Source organism: Convolutriloba macropyga, chromosome 14 (genome assembly GCF_964194025.1).
Source record: "Convolutriloba macropyga chromosome 14, txConMacr16.3, whole genome shotgun sequence".
In the NCBI taxonomy this organism is placed as follows: domain Eukaryota; kingdom Metazoa; phylum Xenacoelomorpha; order Acoela; family Convolutidae; genus Convolutriloba; species Convolutriloba macropyga.
The window spans coordinates 19,712,816-19,730,274 of NC_134481.1; the positions used below are offsets into that span (position 1 = coordinate 19,712,816).

Genomic DNA, 17,459 nt, shown 5'->3' on the forward strand with positions numbered 1-17,459 from the left:
CAATGGATCTTTGTCGAAAAAACCGCAAACTAAAGTCAAGTTTTTAAAAACTTTAACTTTTGACCTGACGAGAATTTTGGTGACTCACCCTACTTCTCAGAAAGAACAAAAACGTTCTATTTTTTTGCTATGCCCAATTTTTTCCGTACATAAGCTTGAAATGCAATGAGCAGTATATGTAAAAATTGAAATAAAAGATTTGTTTTCATATTTGATTTTATATTCCTTAAATTTTTCAGGCCACTTTTTTATTGCTGGATAACTCTTTTTGCAAAGCCATGTCCAAAAATCTGTTCAAAAATCTGACAATGCGACTAGAGTTTTCGGAAATGCATTTCGTGGGTCTAAATATGTTTGAGGAAAAATGTTACATAATTTAATTGAAAATCTAATTATGTTAATTACCCTGATTGAACTTTCTCGTAAATATTATTTGGATCCTATCTGATCTTATACAATTCATAACGTTTTTCCTAGTATGATACTTGCAAGGAATCAAGCAGGGAAGCTTAAATGATCGTAGAGCACCTCTAAAGAAGCAATGCTGAAAAAAAAGCAGTTAATGATCAAAGTTCTATCGATCCGGGAAAATACTATATGACCTTTTTCAATTGTCAGAGAATCAATTTAAATCAATGTACGTTAATCAAGAATTTGTGTAATATACTTCTAGGATTAGCAAGAACTCAAATATGAACCATGCTTAATTATCAGAAAATCATTTTTGATCAAACATTTATTGATGAAATTGTTCATTTTGATATAATAGCAAATGGTAACGATCTGGACACTGGCTCGGGTCACCGATCATACGACTTTCTTTGATTTCGTACTAGGTCATATATGATTCTTAGTAAACATACTAGATCATATATCATTTGCATGAATTCTTGACAGTCATACAAGGATCATATATGATTTCCTAGAAATCATACAAGGATCATACAAAAATTTTAAAAGCCTAGAAGCTATATAACTTTCTTTTTTGAAGTTAAAAAATGTTCTTGGAAATCATACAAGGTTATATATGACACATAAAATTTAGACTGGTTCCACAAATTCTCGTTTAATGTAGTTAGAGGACAAATGATTATATTGCATTTGCAAACTGCATTTCAATCTTTATATGCGCTAAAACAATAACTTTTCAATTTAAACATATTCAGAAAACAAATTTGAGTTTACATGCAAAAGAAAATTTGAACTTTAAATTTCCTATAAATAATCATAAGTATTAACTGGCTTCCGAGATTATCGAAATTTCGTTATCTATTTGGACTTACTCTTTTATTTACCTACTGACAACTGATATTTTATGTTGGGGTTTTTTTGGTGGATCACATAGTGATTCCGTAGAACAACATAGGTGATGCCTTGCCAAAAAAAGATGAAAAAACATAAAAAGGTAAAAGATGTACGGAAAACAGGTGAATGATTCTTGGTAGTCATAAAAGGATCATATATGATTTCTTTAGATTCAAACAAGGATCGTACTAAGAAACCAATTATGGACAGTATAAAATCAGATATGATCCTTGTATGAAATCCAAAAAAAACTTCAGCCCGGGGGTGGACATATTTAAGCCTTTCGTGAAACTCGAGAACCTTTGACATTCATTTCCAAAAAAAAATCAATTTCTTGGAACGAATGATCAAATGTTGCTTTACAAGGGTTGTAAGCTTGAGTTGTACGTCCCCATTTTGCAATTCTTTAAATTGAAATAGGTTTAACTGAAATAATCTTGCGGTCGAACTATGGCTTGCTATGATTGGTGGTCTGGAAAAAAAATTCTTGCATCGTTTAACTCATTTTGACGGCCCACTATCAAATCATTCAAGCTCAGATAAATATAAATTTGATATCTATTTTTCTAGTTTTCTCCTCTAGACGTTTTTCCGCTTTTTGTTTATTTTTTCATTTTTCCATACTTTTGAAAACAAATGTGGCGTATGTTGTACGCACAGTTTCAGGTTTCATGGAATTGAGAGCTATTTTAATTCCAGATTATATGACTAAGAATGACAACAAAACAATCCATTTTTGAGTGTCGTAGACAATAAAAAATGATCCGCTTTTTTATTTATGATCTTCTATTGACTTTTGTAAAGTTCTTTAAGATCTAACTCTGAGGAGATTCCACAAAAATCATCTAAGACTTAGTGAGCCAGTTATTCATTTTTTGTTGATGTCCGCGCTGGTGAGTGAAAATAAGTGATGTTGAACTTAAATTTAGAATATTTAAGTTATGAATTGTGTCATAGTTTTCCTATCTTTCGCATTGTGAAAAGTTCATGCGTAAAATTTAAGTGGCGCAGTTAAAACCCAAAAAATTAGGCTCTCAAGCTTGTCATCGTATTTTTTAAATTGATTGTTGCAGTTTTTTCTGTAAAAGGGGCATTTTTTCATGAATTGATTTTGAAATGTTGCTATCGGTTGAAAACTTTGTTCGTACTTTTGCTCGCCATTTTTCCTCAAAAAGTTCTTCCATTCCCTTTGGACCCGGGTTACGTTAACCTTTTCTGTCAAAAAACGGGAAATTTTTTTCCACAACAGATTAGTTATTCCATCAATCAGGCTTTGGTGGGCTTACACACAGGAGTCACAAACAAGAAGCACGCAAATGAACCAATGGAATCGCAGGTGATACGCGACCTCTAATTAGGCAATTAGTGGGGTGCGTAAATCAAAAGTTACAAATGGTACAACCCCAAACTATACTCCGTGGTTACAACCTTACCGCCTATGTTGGGCTATTACTAACAAGAAAGGGAAAATAAAAATTGTGGGAAAACGGAATTATGGGGGCATATTGGGGGAAAATAAACCAGGAAAACTCGAGCCAAGGAATGCATGTTGGGAAGGCGCCTTTTTATTGAGTGAAGTTCTACAATTTGTCAAGTACAAATTCTTTTCATGTTTTTAAATGCCATCATGGAAAAAGGGGAAACAAGTTAAAGAATTAAAAATCTGTAAGGAAAAATTTGTTCCGTAAATTTAGTTATTGATTGCGTTGTGCAACCATTGATAAAGGTGGCGTTAAATGGCAAAAAGTAGCAATTAATTGGCTTCAAACAATGTCGCTAATTTCTTGTTTTCAGTCATTGGCTTGTCTTAGACAATGGATGAAATCAAAATTTGAATTTTTTTGACGATACTTTGATTAGTTTTAAAGATCGATTTTTTCAAGAAATGAGCATTCGAGACCTTCCCGAGTCATAAATGAAACAAAATACAGTCAATTTAGTTCTTTTGTTTCTTCTTCAAAAAGCATTGTGATCACTGAAAAAGGTTGAATTTTATTCTCTCTCGCATTGCAAAAATTCCAAAAAACAGTTACTTTTCAAGAAAACTTGAGATGAGAGAAATAGCATTAATTCAGAAAAAAACCGTTAAAAACAATTGTAATTGTTATTTTAATTATTGTTATTGTTTCTCCCATATATGCTTCAAGAATATTGCGATGAATTTGATCAATAGACTACATGGCAATCGAGAACAAAAATCAAACTGTTTATTGAGAATGAAAAATCAAACTGAAAAAATATTGAGAATGAAGGCCCAATAAAGAACAACACTACAGATCTTGCCATTTCAATAAATAAACGTTTTCTATCCTCAATATTTTAACTTTTAACAAAAACTTCTATCATCATTAATATCAATTTTCTATCAGAAATTTTTCTCAGTCAAGGAATTACATTTCATTATGCTTCATTTGAAAAATAATTTGAAAGTGGTTTATTGTCTGGTTTGCAAATATCAATCAAATGTCTCTAGGTTGTTTGCCAGACCAGGCGATACTTTTCATTTTGACATAACTGACACTGATTTTTACCGATTGCCTAGATTTTTGAATGAATGCTTTGATTGACGTAATTGAAGACCATAATATGGGTCATTGAAGATATCAACAATGTGTTCTCGATTTTATTTTATGGTAGAAGAGCTTTTCCACCAGCGCCATGATTATGTGTTTGAAAACGTTTAACAATAGAACGGAGTATGCGTTTTCAAGATTACCCGAAAGGCACCATCTGTTTCAAATGTGAAATTTTTATGACATCAATCGATCCTTATTTTCTGCAAAAATGGACACTCTCTGGGAAGATAAATTAACCAAGAAAAAGTTTAATTTTAATGCTGTTTTAAAGGATAACTGTGTTATCCGCTATTTCAGATTTCAAAAGTCAGTAATTTTTTTTACCATTCGGCCATTTCTTCAAAAAAATATTAGCCATGAACCACATATTTTATCTAATGCATATTTTCGTTTCGTTGTACACAATCACTAATCAAACAATCAAATATCTCAAAAAATCAGAAGTTATGTACGCCAATGAGTATAAACCAAAAGTTTAAAACTATAAATATTTATCATGTGTCCAAAATCATTTAATTAAAACCGCAAAAATTTTTTCCAATGCAGTTTGTTCAATGTGCTGTTTGTAACAGCATTATAGTCTCTTAGCTCCAACTATTGTGAACAAAAAAATTGAAGAATGCTCATCCCGGCTTAATTTTGTTGGTATTTGTTTCCACTGTTTTCAGAAAGATCAAATCAGTCTGGACATTTGACGGAAAATTTTCGAAAACCTACAATTTTAAAAACTTTGATGTCATTCGGATCTGAGTCACATAAAATTTCAGAACTGAATCACAGTAACTCCATTATGATTTTTACTCTGTCAAGAGTTCAGATCATGGCACATATTAGACATTTATTGGTAAAACTCATGACAAAATTCAGAATTTTCTCTGAACTTAATGACCCATTTTTCTGTAAAAACTCTGCATAGGATGCGCCTTTATGCTGATTTTATTGTGCACATCATGGGAATTTGAATCAGATTTTTTTTCTCAATTCCTTTCTAATGGTTTTTGATGAAAAAAAAGCGATAGGCAATGTAAAAATTAAATTGTTATTTTATTAATTAACTTGTTATTAACATTCTTTTGGGAGTACGTATTTAAAACTGCGAGAAATTTGCGATAAAGAAAATATAATGGGCATGCAACATTTTTCCTTTTATTTGAAACTAAACTGGTTTTCTGATCTAAATTTTAAACTTGTTCAATGGGCTTGTCCGTTTTTTTGCTGTTCATTGAATCAACCCTCTATGTGCCTTAATTTCTGCAACATTGATACTGGGGCTAAAATTGCATTTTTGATTGCTATCACAACCACAGAAAAATCTTCTCAGAATAAACTGGTTCATGATGTGGGAGTCTTATTCTTCTCTTATGAACTGAGCTCAAATTTAAGCTCCTTTTAATTTCACTTCTTAAGTACAAAAATTTTGCGAGCAAATGGTCCAAACATAGAATAGAGCAACAAAATTTTGGTTAAACTTATTTGAAGAACAATTTTTCAGGAAAATCTTTTGAAGTATTTTGTTTTCTCTAAATTATCCAGCTAGTGTAGAATGAAGCTTTCCTGTATCTTCTGATAACCAATTATTTAAAATCTTTTCCGATATGAACTTGTTTTCAATTTATCATACTCTACACCTGCAAAAATCATGACGTGATTATGCATAATTTTGCAATATTCGTATAGATCTTACAAAATCATAAACGGTTTTGACTACGTCGACTATATGAAAATCATAGGCCATAAATAATCTGATTAATTTTAATTAGGCTTTAAATAATCTGATTAATTTTAAACTACCACTTGAAGAAGTTATCGAGGTTCCTGACCCATTCGTGTACAGAAACAAATTTGACTCGGGACTATTTAGAGCATGCAGCTATTTATACTATTCAAATGACGACAAAGATGAAGTTTGCGAATTCGACAATGATCACGACTTATTGACGCGGAAAGCACAAGAAGAACTTAATACAGGAATCTGTTTCTTTCCCAGCGGGTACAAATTTTCTAACTTTTTAAGTCAGAAGTTTAAAGCCCGTTAATTACCCAGGTTGAGGTCCCAGACCGAAAGTCGATATGTCCAGACTGAAATGAACGCACAAGGTGGCGTCGTCCGTTCAAAATTACACGGTCTGGAAAAAAAAATGAACGCACGATAGTCTGGACATACGCAATTTTGAACGCGCGATAGTCTGGACATATGCACTTTTGAACGCACGATAGTCTGGACATATGCAATTTTGAACGCACGATATTCTGGACATAAGCAATTTTGAACGCACGAAAGTCTGGACATTGTGACTCGGAGCGCACGAAAATTTTTTGAATGGAAACAGGAATGCCAAAAACTAATGAGTCCATATTTGACTAAACACTCTTAATAGAGTGGTCACAGCTATTAAGAGTGTTTAGTCAAGCTTTCTACCAAGAAAACCTCAACTGACTTGAGTTCAAAAGTTACAAAACATCGAACGCAGGAAAAGTCGCATCCAACATTTTGCTTTGTTTAAAACAATTTCACACCTAGAATTATAAACCCTTGCTGAAGTTGCAAAGCAAATCATACTTTAATAACTAGGTCGCTGGCACCGCCTTCAGCCATTACTTTCATCGAACATCTTTTATTAAACAAAGTGTAGCAACTGCTTGGGCACTTCATCACAACCATCACCCTAACGTATTTATACTTGAAACGAATACATTATAAGAACGTTATCTGAACATGAACACACAAAAGTCTGGACATACGCATTTTTGATTGCACGAAAGTCTGGACATGAGTGTTTTTGAACGCACGATAGTCTGGACATGAACGCACAAATGAGCGCACGATTTTTTATTTAGAACGCACTAAAGTCTGGTCATATAAGATTTTGAACGCGCGAAAGTCTGGACATAAGCACGTTTGAACGCACGAAAGTCTGGACATAGGTGTTTTTGAACGCACGATAGTCTGGACATGAACGCACAAATGAGCGCACGAATTTTAATTTGGAACGCACTAAAGTCTGGTCATATAAGATTTTGAACGCACGAAAATCTGGACATAGGCACTTTCCGTCTGGGAAGGTCTGGACATAGACACTTTCCGTCTGGGACGATCTGGACATATCGACTTTCGGTCTGGCACCTCAACCTGGGTAGACCCATATACGTCAAGGACGATAATGACTGATTCCTCTTTAATTCGGGGTATAATCAACGGAAGCGTAGTTTTTCCACTTTTCTGGAAATTTTCTCGCAAGATTTTAAATCTATTTTGCAAGATTTTGAATTTGTTCTTTTACCGGAAACAAACTGAAAACTGACATAGCTAAAGTATGTCGGAACTTTTCTGAAGCCGAGTTAAAAACTGACTTTTGAGATTTTTCCAGTATAGAGTAATCAGTCACTCCCCTTTTATCATTCCATGCATGTCCGGCAGTGGCGGAGTTACTAAAATAAACAATAAAGAGCACTGGTAGACCACTGTAAAAACTCACATGTTCAGCTCTGCTAGACAATTTTTCAGCCAGCGTCCAGAGATTTTTCACAATTGTTTTACAGAAAAATGCATGCGTGGCTCTTTACAATGATTCTTAAGCAGTTTTCTCAGCGAATTTCCCATTTTGAAGTGTTGATGTCGTAAAGATATCTGATGAAAAATATGCTGAATTTTTTAATATGCTGTAAAAAATGTGCCGAAAGGGTTAAAACTAATTCTTTTTCTGAGGCGCTAAAAATGTGCAAGAAATGAACTGAAGTTTTGAATTATTGAATTAAAGTAAGAATTGTGCTGAAAATGTGCTTAATTTTTGCACGAATTTTGCTCAAGTTAAGTAGCCAACGAGATGAAAGCATTGAGTTGCAGAATTAAGGAAACGCTGAAATATATAAGAGATCTCCTTCACTCAAATGTGCTGAATTTTTTTGTTGATAATGGCTGAAAATTGTTCCGTTCAGCACGTCACTCTGAACTAAACTATCAATACAAACAGCACATATACATAACTTCAGCACATTCAAGTCATTCGGCACATTTGTTACATATTTTTAGCACATTCTTGCACAAAAGTTGCCACTTAAACCGGCTAACAACCAGACCCGTGAAAAGATCGAGACACAATATTTTCAAGTTGAGCGCAGAGAAAGCCAATGAATAGGCAAGCTGAATATTTTGCAATACTTATGTAATTATTTGGGAACAATACGTTGTTAACCCTTAAAACCAAGACAGCGGATAGTATTAGCAATTTATAAAATGTTCCATTGCACCAAAGCAAGTAGAATAAGGCCATTCTTAGAGATCTAGTGAATGCGAGTTCGCTTCCCGTGGTCATGCTTCTCATCCGCTGTTCTTGGTTGAGGTGACCGAACAAAAACTACGAAAAGATTGTCAGATATGTTCGGTATCTTCAGTTTCAAATGTAAAAAAGCTTCCGTACGTCCGGTTTGTTCAATATAGTTGGTTGGACGTAAAAATATTCGGTATTGTTGTTTTTGGACGCAAGACAGATTTTTATATTCGCTTTTAGAAGATTTGATTTGTTCGGTATTTAAACGTAAGAAATCGTCGGTATGTTTGGTTTTATACGTAAAAAATAGTCGGTATATTCCATTTTCCTTGTTCTCGTTGCTGGAACTTCAGACAGACTTCTCTAAGAAAAAATACGAAATAGTGTTAAAATTTATTGAAAATTCTTCTTTAGCTTGTTCACAAAATTAATTGAACGAATACACATTTCTTGGTTATTTTTTAATTCATTCTTGTTGAACATTGATGAAAATTGAATTCTGTTGATTTATTGACCGAGTTTTCTCATGCGTTCTTGCAGTTTACAAGCAAACTATTTTTGGTTATGTTTGAAGACGAATATGCAGATTATTTTTTTTCAGTCTGCTGGACCGATCATGGTATCTCTCTCAATGATACCGAACGACGATATTCTTATGTTTAAAACGGCGATACCAAAACTCTCTTACGTTTAGAGGATTTAATTATGTACGCTGTGAGCATATCAAAACCAGGCGGCATTTTAATATGGCCATAACCAGGGCAGATAAAATTTGTTTATGCCCAGACCGCAAACCGAATTAACAAATTCATGTTCAGATGAAAGTCAGTTGATGACTCATCTTGTCTTACTAAAATCATACTAAACAGTGAAATCTCGGACCTGAACATAGTAATAGCCCGCCTAAAAACCATTATGATTTTTTTTCTGGTCCAGTACTGAATCTCTCTGATGATGCGCTCCGGGGAACGATGATACCGAATCTGTTTTACGTTCAAAAAAGATGATACCGAATCATTTTTTTTATCTTAAATACTGATCAAAAAAGACAATACCGACGAACAAATCATAAGGGCTTTTGTCGTTTTTGGCTGCAATATAATGACGATACTGACAATTTCTCATGTTTTTAAACCAAAGATATCTCAACTAGGGGTGCGATATAATTCATAAATTGCGGGACGATTATGGGGTGAAACTGCGACGCTCGCAAAGCACCCCAAGGGCCCGCCACGGAAAAAATTACAATACGTTTATCTCAAAAATTTTTGTCCTTTACTTGATGACCTTTTTTTCAAAATTTGGCTGGCTTACCTATCGGCTTGTTTGACCATCACATATGATCAATATTGCTTTTCCTGCTGGGAAAACAAAGCAGTTGCCTGTACAGTTGAAGGTGTTCTATTGACATCAATTATTGTTGGAACTTTGTTCTTCGTCGTCTATCTAGTTACAGAAATTCTTGTCATATTTGAATGCAAAATGAAGAGTGAAAAGTATTTATGGGCTGCCAGCTTAGTACTGGCAATTGTACAGTGGGTTATGTTCCTTTTGACAGCGTTATTGGGTTCCCAATCGATGGATCTGGTTTTAGAAGAAATCGAAAGGAAATTTTCTGTTTCATTGAACCGGTTCATAGTTATGAGCCTATGCGGGTAAACGCCCCCTACCCACTGTTGAATAAGACCCTAGTTTGGAGCTTTACTTTATGAACAGACTGAACAATTCCAGGTGGGGGGGGGGGGGTTAATATTGACTTTAATGGGGTTAATATTGACTTTAATTACATAGTCGAGGACACTAATAAAGTAAAACCTATTTCTGTCCACAAGTTGAGCCAAAGTCTTTACATCAACAAATTTGATATTTGTTCCTGACTCTGATTCGATCCCTCCCGAATTACCCTCAATTTGTCTGGGATCTCAGCTATTGCGCTAACACGCCTAATAACACCCTAATGATGGAGAATATCAAAATATTGCCAAATGTCACATATCTTGCAAAAGAAAGCATAGCTCTTCCCTCTTCTTGCAAACAGACAGCAAGATTTGCATGCGCTCTTAAAACAATCTTGCAAGATTTTCCATTTCTCTTTATGTCTCCCCCTTTATTTACCTAGCAGCTTTCAGCGGCTGGTCAACCTGAAATAGCTACTCAATTGTTCGAAAAAACAACTGAAGTCAAGTAAAAAAACCGACTTTTGTTGAGTATTTTAGCCTGTTTTTTGAGATTCTTCCCTTCAATTTTTTCATTCTTCGCTAGGTACTCACAGTGGTGGAGTTAGTGGAATAAACTTTGAAGTGCTGCAGTGATTTTGGTTTGCCAATCTTTGTGTTTCATTAAAAACATAAACAATTAAAAGTTTGGAAATGCCAAATAAGCTGATGCGTTACATGTGCTTGTCATTGCCTAAACGTGGAATTCCCTAAAATGCGATGCATGGGATTGCATTGTTGCTACGGCTTATCAATAATTTGATATGAAATTTATTTTTTTTGTACAAACTTGAAACTTGAACAATTAGTTTAAAGTGAAGATGAAAGATGTTGAACAGTATGACAGCACATTTTCAGAATAAAAAACTCTCCTCAAGTACGGATGCCCTATAGTCGACTTGAAAGATTTGTGGAAAATATATGTTCCCAAAAGACTTGCAAGATGTTGCAATGAAACCATTAATTTTGTAAGGTCCTTCCCAACAAATATTAATCGTACAAATATGCAAATTAACTGAACAAATTCGAGAAATCAACATACGATAAGAATGGTGTTTTCTATCATTTTGTTTTCAATATGGCAAATGTTGATAACCAATATTGATGCAAATATTTTACCTTCTTTGTAAATTAATGCAAGGAACAATGAAAAACAGATTTCATGTTTTTTTTTAAATTGAAAACTCATTAGTGTAGGAAACTTAAAGTATTTTGAACAACCTTAAGAAGCCTAAATTTTAAAGCAAAGAGTAGAATTTTAGAACTTTTTATTAACTAATCTTTTTGTCAGTAATTCATTAAATCACTGAAAATGCTTTGAATAAATGGGAAAATTATAAAAGCTGAAATCACTCAAAATAAATCAAGGAAAACCAGTTGCAAATTTCACGCTAGACTCTTAAGCTTGGAACGTGAAGAAATTGAAATTAGGAGGCTATGATGTCAAAGTAGCAACAGAAAACAGATGTTTTCGAAATCTGAACACTTCGCAGTTTTGCAGCTTATCTTTTCAATTGGCAATGAATCAGATACAAAAAGAACAGAAGATTTGAGAAATAAATTATCAAATTAGAAACACAGTTCTTTAAACAAATATGCAGTAATTACTGGGAGTGGAGCTATAAAAGCTAGCTTTTGAAACAGCAGTTTTTGTCTAAATTAAGTTTTGACTATGTGACAATTCAAAATATCCATTTTTTTTTCGTAAAGGTCATTTGTAAATAGTTTTTTAAGTTTTATTTGAAAAAAAAAATCTTTCAAAGTCGGTAGTGCTCAAATTAGTATTGCGGGTCACAAAATCTATTTTGAAAAACTGATTTTTTCCAGCTTCCAAAGAAAATACTTTTGTCCAATTTACTGTAAGGGATAATAGTAATGACTAAAATGACAGTAAACAATACGCTAGAATTCTGCTTTTCCAAAAATTAATTCTCTGCTTTTAATATTCCACATTTTCCTTAATTTTTTAGCTTGAATTTTTTTTAAATTTACCCTAGCTAGATGGACTATTTTTACAAATAACTTTCATATATATTTAGGAATCATATATATATATATATATATATATATATATATATATATTCCACTTATTAAACATTTTTCTTGCCTTTTCGAATTAGGCGAACACCTTGTTAAATGTACCAGGCCACAAAAAGATGTCTTCACCTTAATTCATCTTCTATATCTAGGAACAAAGTAATATTTTCATTCACCATTCAACTTGTGTTTGCAAAATGTTTTAATTGTTTAATTATCAATATCATGCGCACATTAAAATCGACTTCTTATTTTTGTATAACAGAACGTATTACGACCGAAATGTATTACGTTTGAAACAGAACGTGCCGACCGAAATTTCTTCCATGTTTATTCGTGGTAGGAAAACTCAAAATATGATAGTTCTTAATGTTTCTCTCAACGATACCGAATCTCTCTTACGTTAAAAAACGACGATACCAAATCTTTCTTACGTTTAAAACGACAATACCGAATCTCTCTTACGTTAAAAAACGACGATACCGAATCTCTCTTACGTTAAAAAACGACAATACCGAATCTTTCTTATATTAAATACCGAACAAAAACGACAATACCGACGAAAAAATCGTATGGGCTTTCGTCGTTTTTGGCTAGAAAAAACCGACAATACCGACAATTTCTTACGTTTAAAAACCGAAGATTTCTCAACTAGGGTGACTATTCGCTTTTAGTTTTCCATTTTCCACCGTTATTCCAGTTTCCAGGCTCAAAAATTTGTGAAGAAACGGTGGAAAAATCTAATTTTCCCACTCTTTCACACTTTTCACCGATTTATAACTGTGGACGCCTCGACTCGGGTGAAAATTTTTCGCGTCGAGCAACCGAGGTTATGATAAACAATGAAACGGGATTTCTGGCAGCCAAGGAAAGCTGTCTGAGTGCTTCAAAGCTGATCATGAGTTTGCGAGGTATATGGTTTGGGTCATGCTAGCATTCAACTCTATTCCTCTGCTTATCTGTTACGTCATGCTTGTGAAGTTATTAGCACTGCGAACTATCGAAATGAAGAAGAAAATTGCACCTATAAAGATGTGATAAGTGCTGATGGAAACAAATTTTTGTCATATCTGTGACTTATGTTTTCAAATTGGAGATCGCTTATTTTAAATTGCTATACTGAAAATATAGATTAATTGATTTTTACATCAATTTTTATTGGCATCAACTATCAGATTTTGTAGTTATCAGATTTTTCAACTGACAGATTGATTTTAAATAGACAGCAGCAGAACTTATCCTAAGAAACTATATAAATACTCAAAAATGTTGAGTTATTTGTTCTCTTATAACTTCTAGAAATCATTTGAGAACAATAATACCTTCATTTGATTAGATATCTTAAGAATTTTTCTGTAATACTCGAGTATATTCGAGTATATTCTGCATATTTTTGCTCAAGAAAACAATTCGCCCAAGAACAATGAGCGCCTCATTTTTTTGCACATCTAATATTTTCCCGCTCAATCTCTGTCTATGGAACTGTAAGATTTTGTCCTAGTAATCGAAGAATTCAAAATATTGCAAAAAAACCTTACAAGATAATGCGTAGTTATTCCAATTCTTTTGAAAATTTTTGAAAGAATCTAGCAAGATTTTGATTCCTTTTTTCAGCAGCATGCTAGACAAGCTAAAAAGATATGACCGCGTTAGTATATAACTGTGATGGCTCAATCTCAAGTCGCAACCTATTCTTGCTATCCAGGTGTAGATGGCAACTAATAAAGGTCTACGAAGATGTATAATTGTGATTATCAGATTAAACATAAATATAGGGCCCAGCAATTTAGCTAAATTTGAGTTTTTGTCTTTTCATGGGGCGAGCATTATCGTTTCAAATTTAATTGTCAATGATGGTGGTTTCATTTCATTTTGTCGGTCAAGCACTTTTGATAAGTCGATAACCCCTTCAAATATTATTTGCTTCCTCGGATGCCCAAAAATCCACCTAGCTCCCGGGGTTAGGCGGGGAAAATATGAGCAGCTGTTAAATCGGAAGATAAATCGGCTGTGACTAGAATTAGGTAGAGATATGGAGTTAACTGCCAGTAAATAATTCGATAAAGCGCCTACATATTTTGACTCTGCGGGACTATGCAAACTTTCACGACTGTGATTCGAAATTGACTCTACGTCACAGAATATTGTAGAGAACTTTTCTTAAAATTTGTGACTTAAGTTTTCAAACTCATAATTCGAACAAAAAGAGCGTATTTAGAGAAGTTTTATTGCAAAATGTCAAGGTTTTGGGACGTATTTTACCTTTGATTGATCCTATGACAGTTTTCAACATTACTAACTTGATAACCATTGTGATGATTTTCATTTGCGCATAACTGCTTATCATTACCTTGAAAATGTTCTTGTTTTGTAGTGCACTAAAATGACTAAAAAGTACTTATTTATTTTGGGGTCAATTTTGGTAATCATAATTTGTTCTTCTATTTGACTAGCGTGTTTGCTTCTATGTCTAGTAAAAATTATCCAGCTTCATAAACTATTGTCTGTTCATATAAATTAGCATTGCTAAATCTTTCTTATATTTTTGAATTCGCGATTAGTTTGAAAATTTGAAAATATCAGGGGTTCCGGTGCGCTGACAGTGTACCAGTGCCTTAAACTTGTTGTTATTCGTGGTCAAGTAGTTTGTTAGCTCTTGTACACTACTTGGTCTGTAGTAAATCGATTTGTGGCTTGAGATGCTGTTGTTAATTAGATCATGCCACACAACAATGTCGGTCCTTGTGCTCAATCGGCTTCTGACCAGAAGATTCTGTGCAATTTTCAACCGGTTCTTTATATTGGGGTTGAAAGAAAGTCCAGGCACTGTTGTTATTTTTGTCAGGAGTTCCTTCTTTTCATTGTATTGAACGCTCTTTAACGCGTGATAGAGTGAGCTGGCTGCTAAAATTTGAACCATCCTGTCTGTAACAATTCAGAAAATTACTAAATTTTGCTTTCTCTCGCCTTTTCTGAGGCCCGTTAAAGATGAAACTATCAAAGTTAAGGGATGTAGAGAAGAAGTAATTGTCAATTAAAACTTCAATTGATTGAAAAACGTACGTTTTCGATCATTGCGTTCATCTTCAGGTTTAAAAATTAAATGACATCACAAAGTATATAAACTTGTCTTTGACTCTAATTCTAAGAAATGAATTAAAATAACATCGAATTTTTGAAACTATTTACAATTAAAATCACATTTACAACCTTTTATTTACATTTATTACACTATAATCAATTGAATTTTTCTTACGGAGTTTTTGAAAATCCCGGGTATATTGCTTTCTATTCCTGAAAAGGGATTTTTACTTTCATTCCTATCTATCTGTTTTTATTTTTTACTTGTTGGGGTTGACAAAATTTCGAATTAACATGTACCAGAAAAATTTTTGAATTTCAAAAGTCAAAACTAATACTTCAATGTAAGTTTTTTTAAATTGTTTGTCAGATATTCTCGAGCGGAGTTTGTGTTGCGTTCTAATTTTGATCAAGAAATCTCGCTCCGAAGTCCTTTAAAAATGCTCTAGTGGTCCATGTTTCTTAAATTTGACGTTTTTTTCTCATATAGTTCTTTTTTTCTCATATAGTTAGTTTTTTCTCATATAGTTCTTTTATAAACAAAGAATAATATTAAAAAGTGAAGCTAAACAGACGAAAAAGACGCTTCCAGAACCATGGTGCATTTTGCATCTAAACAATTAGGTACTTCAAGAAATTACACAAATACACAGAAAATAAGAATTGAAAGAAATTATTCACTGTAAGCTATTTTAACAGAAGGGAAAAAATTAAGAAGGAAAACTCACTCATAAAGTCCTTCTGCGAACGAACTTTCGCATTTCTTATACTTTCTCGGTGAAAAGAACAAATCAAGGCAACTGCTTCATGAGACAATAATTTTTAAGGATATGAACCAATATCAGAAAAACATTTTCAAAAATTTTAATAAATCACAAAATGAACATACAATTGCTTCGGTATCACCATTTTTTAAAATGGGGACAAAAAAGAGTGCAGAATAACCGAGGAACTTCCACGCTGAACACAGACAGAAAAAATTTTTGAAAAATTCATGTACGTGTGCCGCTCTTTGTTGATCACAAGACCACATTCCAAAATGGTTTCGATTGGCAGCGCACGATGATTTCGAACATGCTGAAGCTTCTGAAAGACGCTTACGAGGGCTTAGATATATCCTCATTCCAAAATTGTGACATTCGAAGATTTTTAATCTAGTAATCCCGAATTTACTGCTCAAAAAACAATCTGAACTTCAGTGGATCTGTTCTTTGAGTGCTCTACGACTAAACTAAAAATCAAGAACATTTTGTTTGTATCGGTAACTACCGTTTGGAAAATCTGTAAAATTCCAGAGGTTTTGCACGAGGATAGCTATATGGTCTTGTACTGTTCTGCATTTTTTTATGAATGACTAAGAGAAGATCTAAAGTTCAGTGATCCATGCATATATGCAGATGGTTTGAAGATTTAGATCTTTTCCGTTTGTGCCCCCCCAGCTTAGTGGGTGCATATTATTTGCAACCCCCAGACGCACGTGCAATATTTTTACATAATGATTTACTATGTAATGACACGTGCTCTGTCACTGGGGGAGCATAACGTACTGGGGGGGGGGGCACAAACGGAAAAGATCCGAAGATTTTCACTATCAACAAGGCACATTATCAGTTCCAACAAGACATCGTGGCAATTAAAAACAAGTTCATTAACAATAAAATGAGTCTTTCTCCAGAGAAGTGCACCAAGCTAGTCTTTAGAGGAAATTAACATCAATCATTGCTTAATGGCACTCTGCTGGACGAATGCGAAGTTATGAAAGACAAAGGTGTGCTCGTGAGAGACAATTAAAATTGTTCCTTAACAGCGATCTTTCCTCAAAGAGATCATTACGTACGTTATGCGCCCCCCAGTTACAGAGCACGTGCCATTAGATAGTAAATCATTATGTAAAAATATTGCACGTGCGTCTGGGGGGTGCAAATAATATGCGCCCACTAAGCTGGGGGGGGGGGGGGGGCACAAACGGAAAAGATCCGATCATTTATCTCTTATATTCGTTGAGACACAACTTCGCTTATCAAACGGAGTCGTTTGTCGAACTCTGCCTGTGCAAGTCTATTATCATGCCCATAGGTCTCTATGGGACTCCATGTGTCCAAATCCGTTGCTCTGATATGCAATTTTCAGAAAGGTTTCGAAGCAAATTGCTAAGTTGGGTTTGAGGCCAAAAAAATTGAGCTGGATCCAACAAATCCACCCGCTAAATCTTTCGTCTACCGATTTTCTTGCACTTGACAGACCTTTTGTCACCTTTGAAGCTCTCTCCGGACGAAGAACATGACAATATCGAAATCCAACACAGGCCTCCAGGCTATGGAAGTGTTGCGTGTTTTTTTTATTGATTACTAAAACTGAGAAATTAAGAAGCGAATTTTCTTCTGAGCTTGTATTTCAAGCAGAAATGGCAGCTACGATGATATCAAAACTTCTGGAGCCCTGAAACAGCATTATCAAGGGAAATCCTTGAATTAGAT

At 34.0% G+C, this 17,459-nt stretch overlaps 2 protein-coding genes across 2 annotated transcripts in view; both read left to right on the forward strand.

Moving 5' to 3' along the window:
* The window catches only part of LOC142353359 (uncharacterized), a 32,234-nt gene extending 19,181 nt beyond the window's left edge, over window positions 1–13,053 (forward strand). Inside the window, exons 2-4 of the mRNA XM_075405593.1 lie at window positions 5,682–5,912; window positions 9,336–9,804; window positions 12,747–13,053. Coding sequence (XP_075261708.1) covers window positions 5,682–5,912; window positions 9,336–9,804; window positions 12,747–12,939 — 893 coding nt within the window. The 3' untranslated portion in view covers window positions 12,940–13,053. The remainder of the gene's footprint in view (window positions 1–5,681; window positions 5,913–9,335; window positions 9,805–12,746) is intronic.
* The window catches only part of LOC142353481 (muscarinic acetylcholine receptor M2-like), a 44,085-nt gene that overhangs the window by 23,104 nt on the left and 3,522 nt on the right, over window positions 1–17,459 (forward strand). The window lies entirely within an intron of this gene.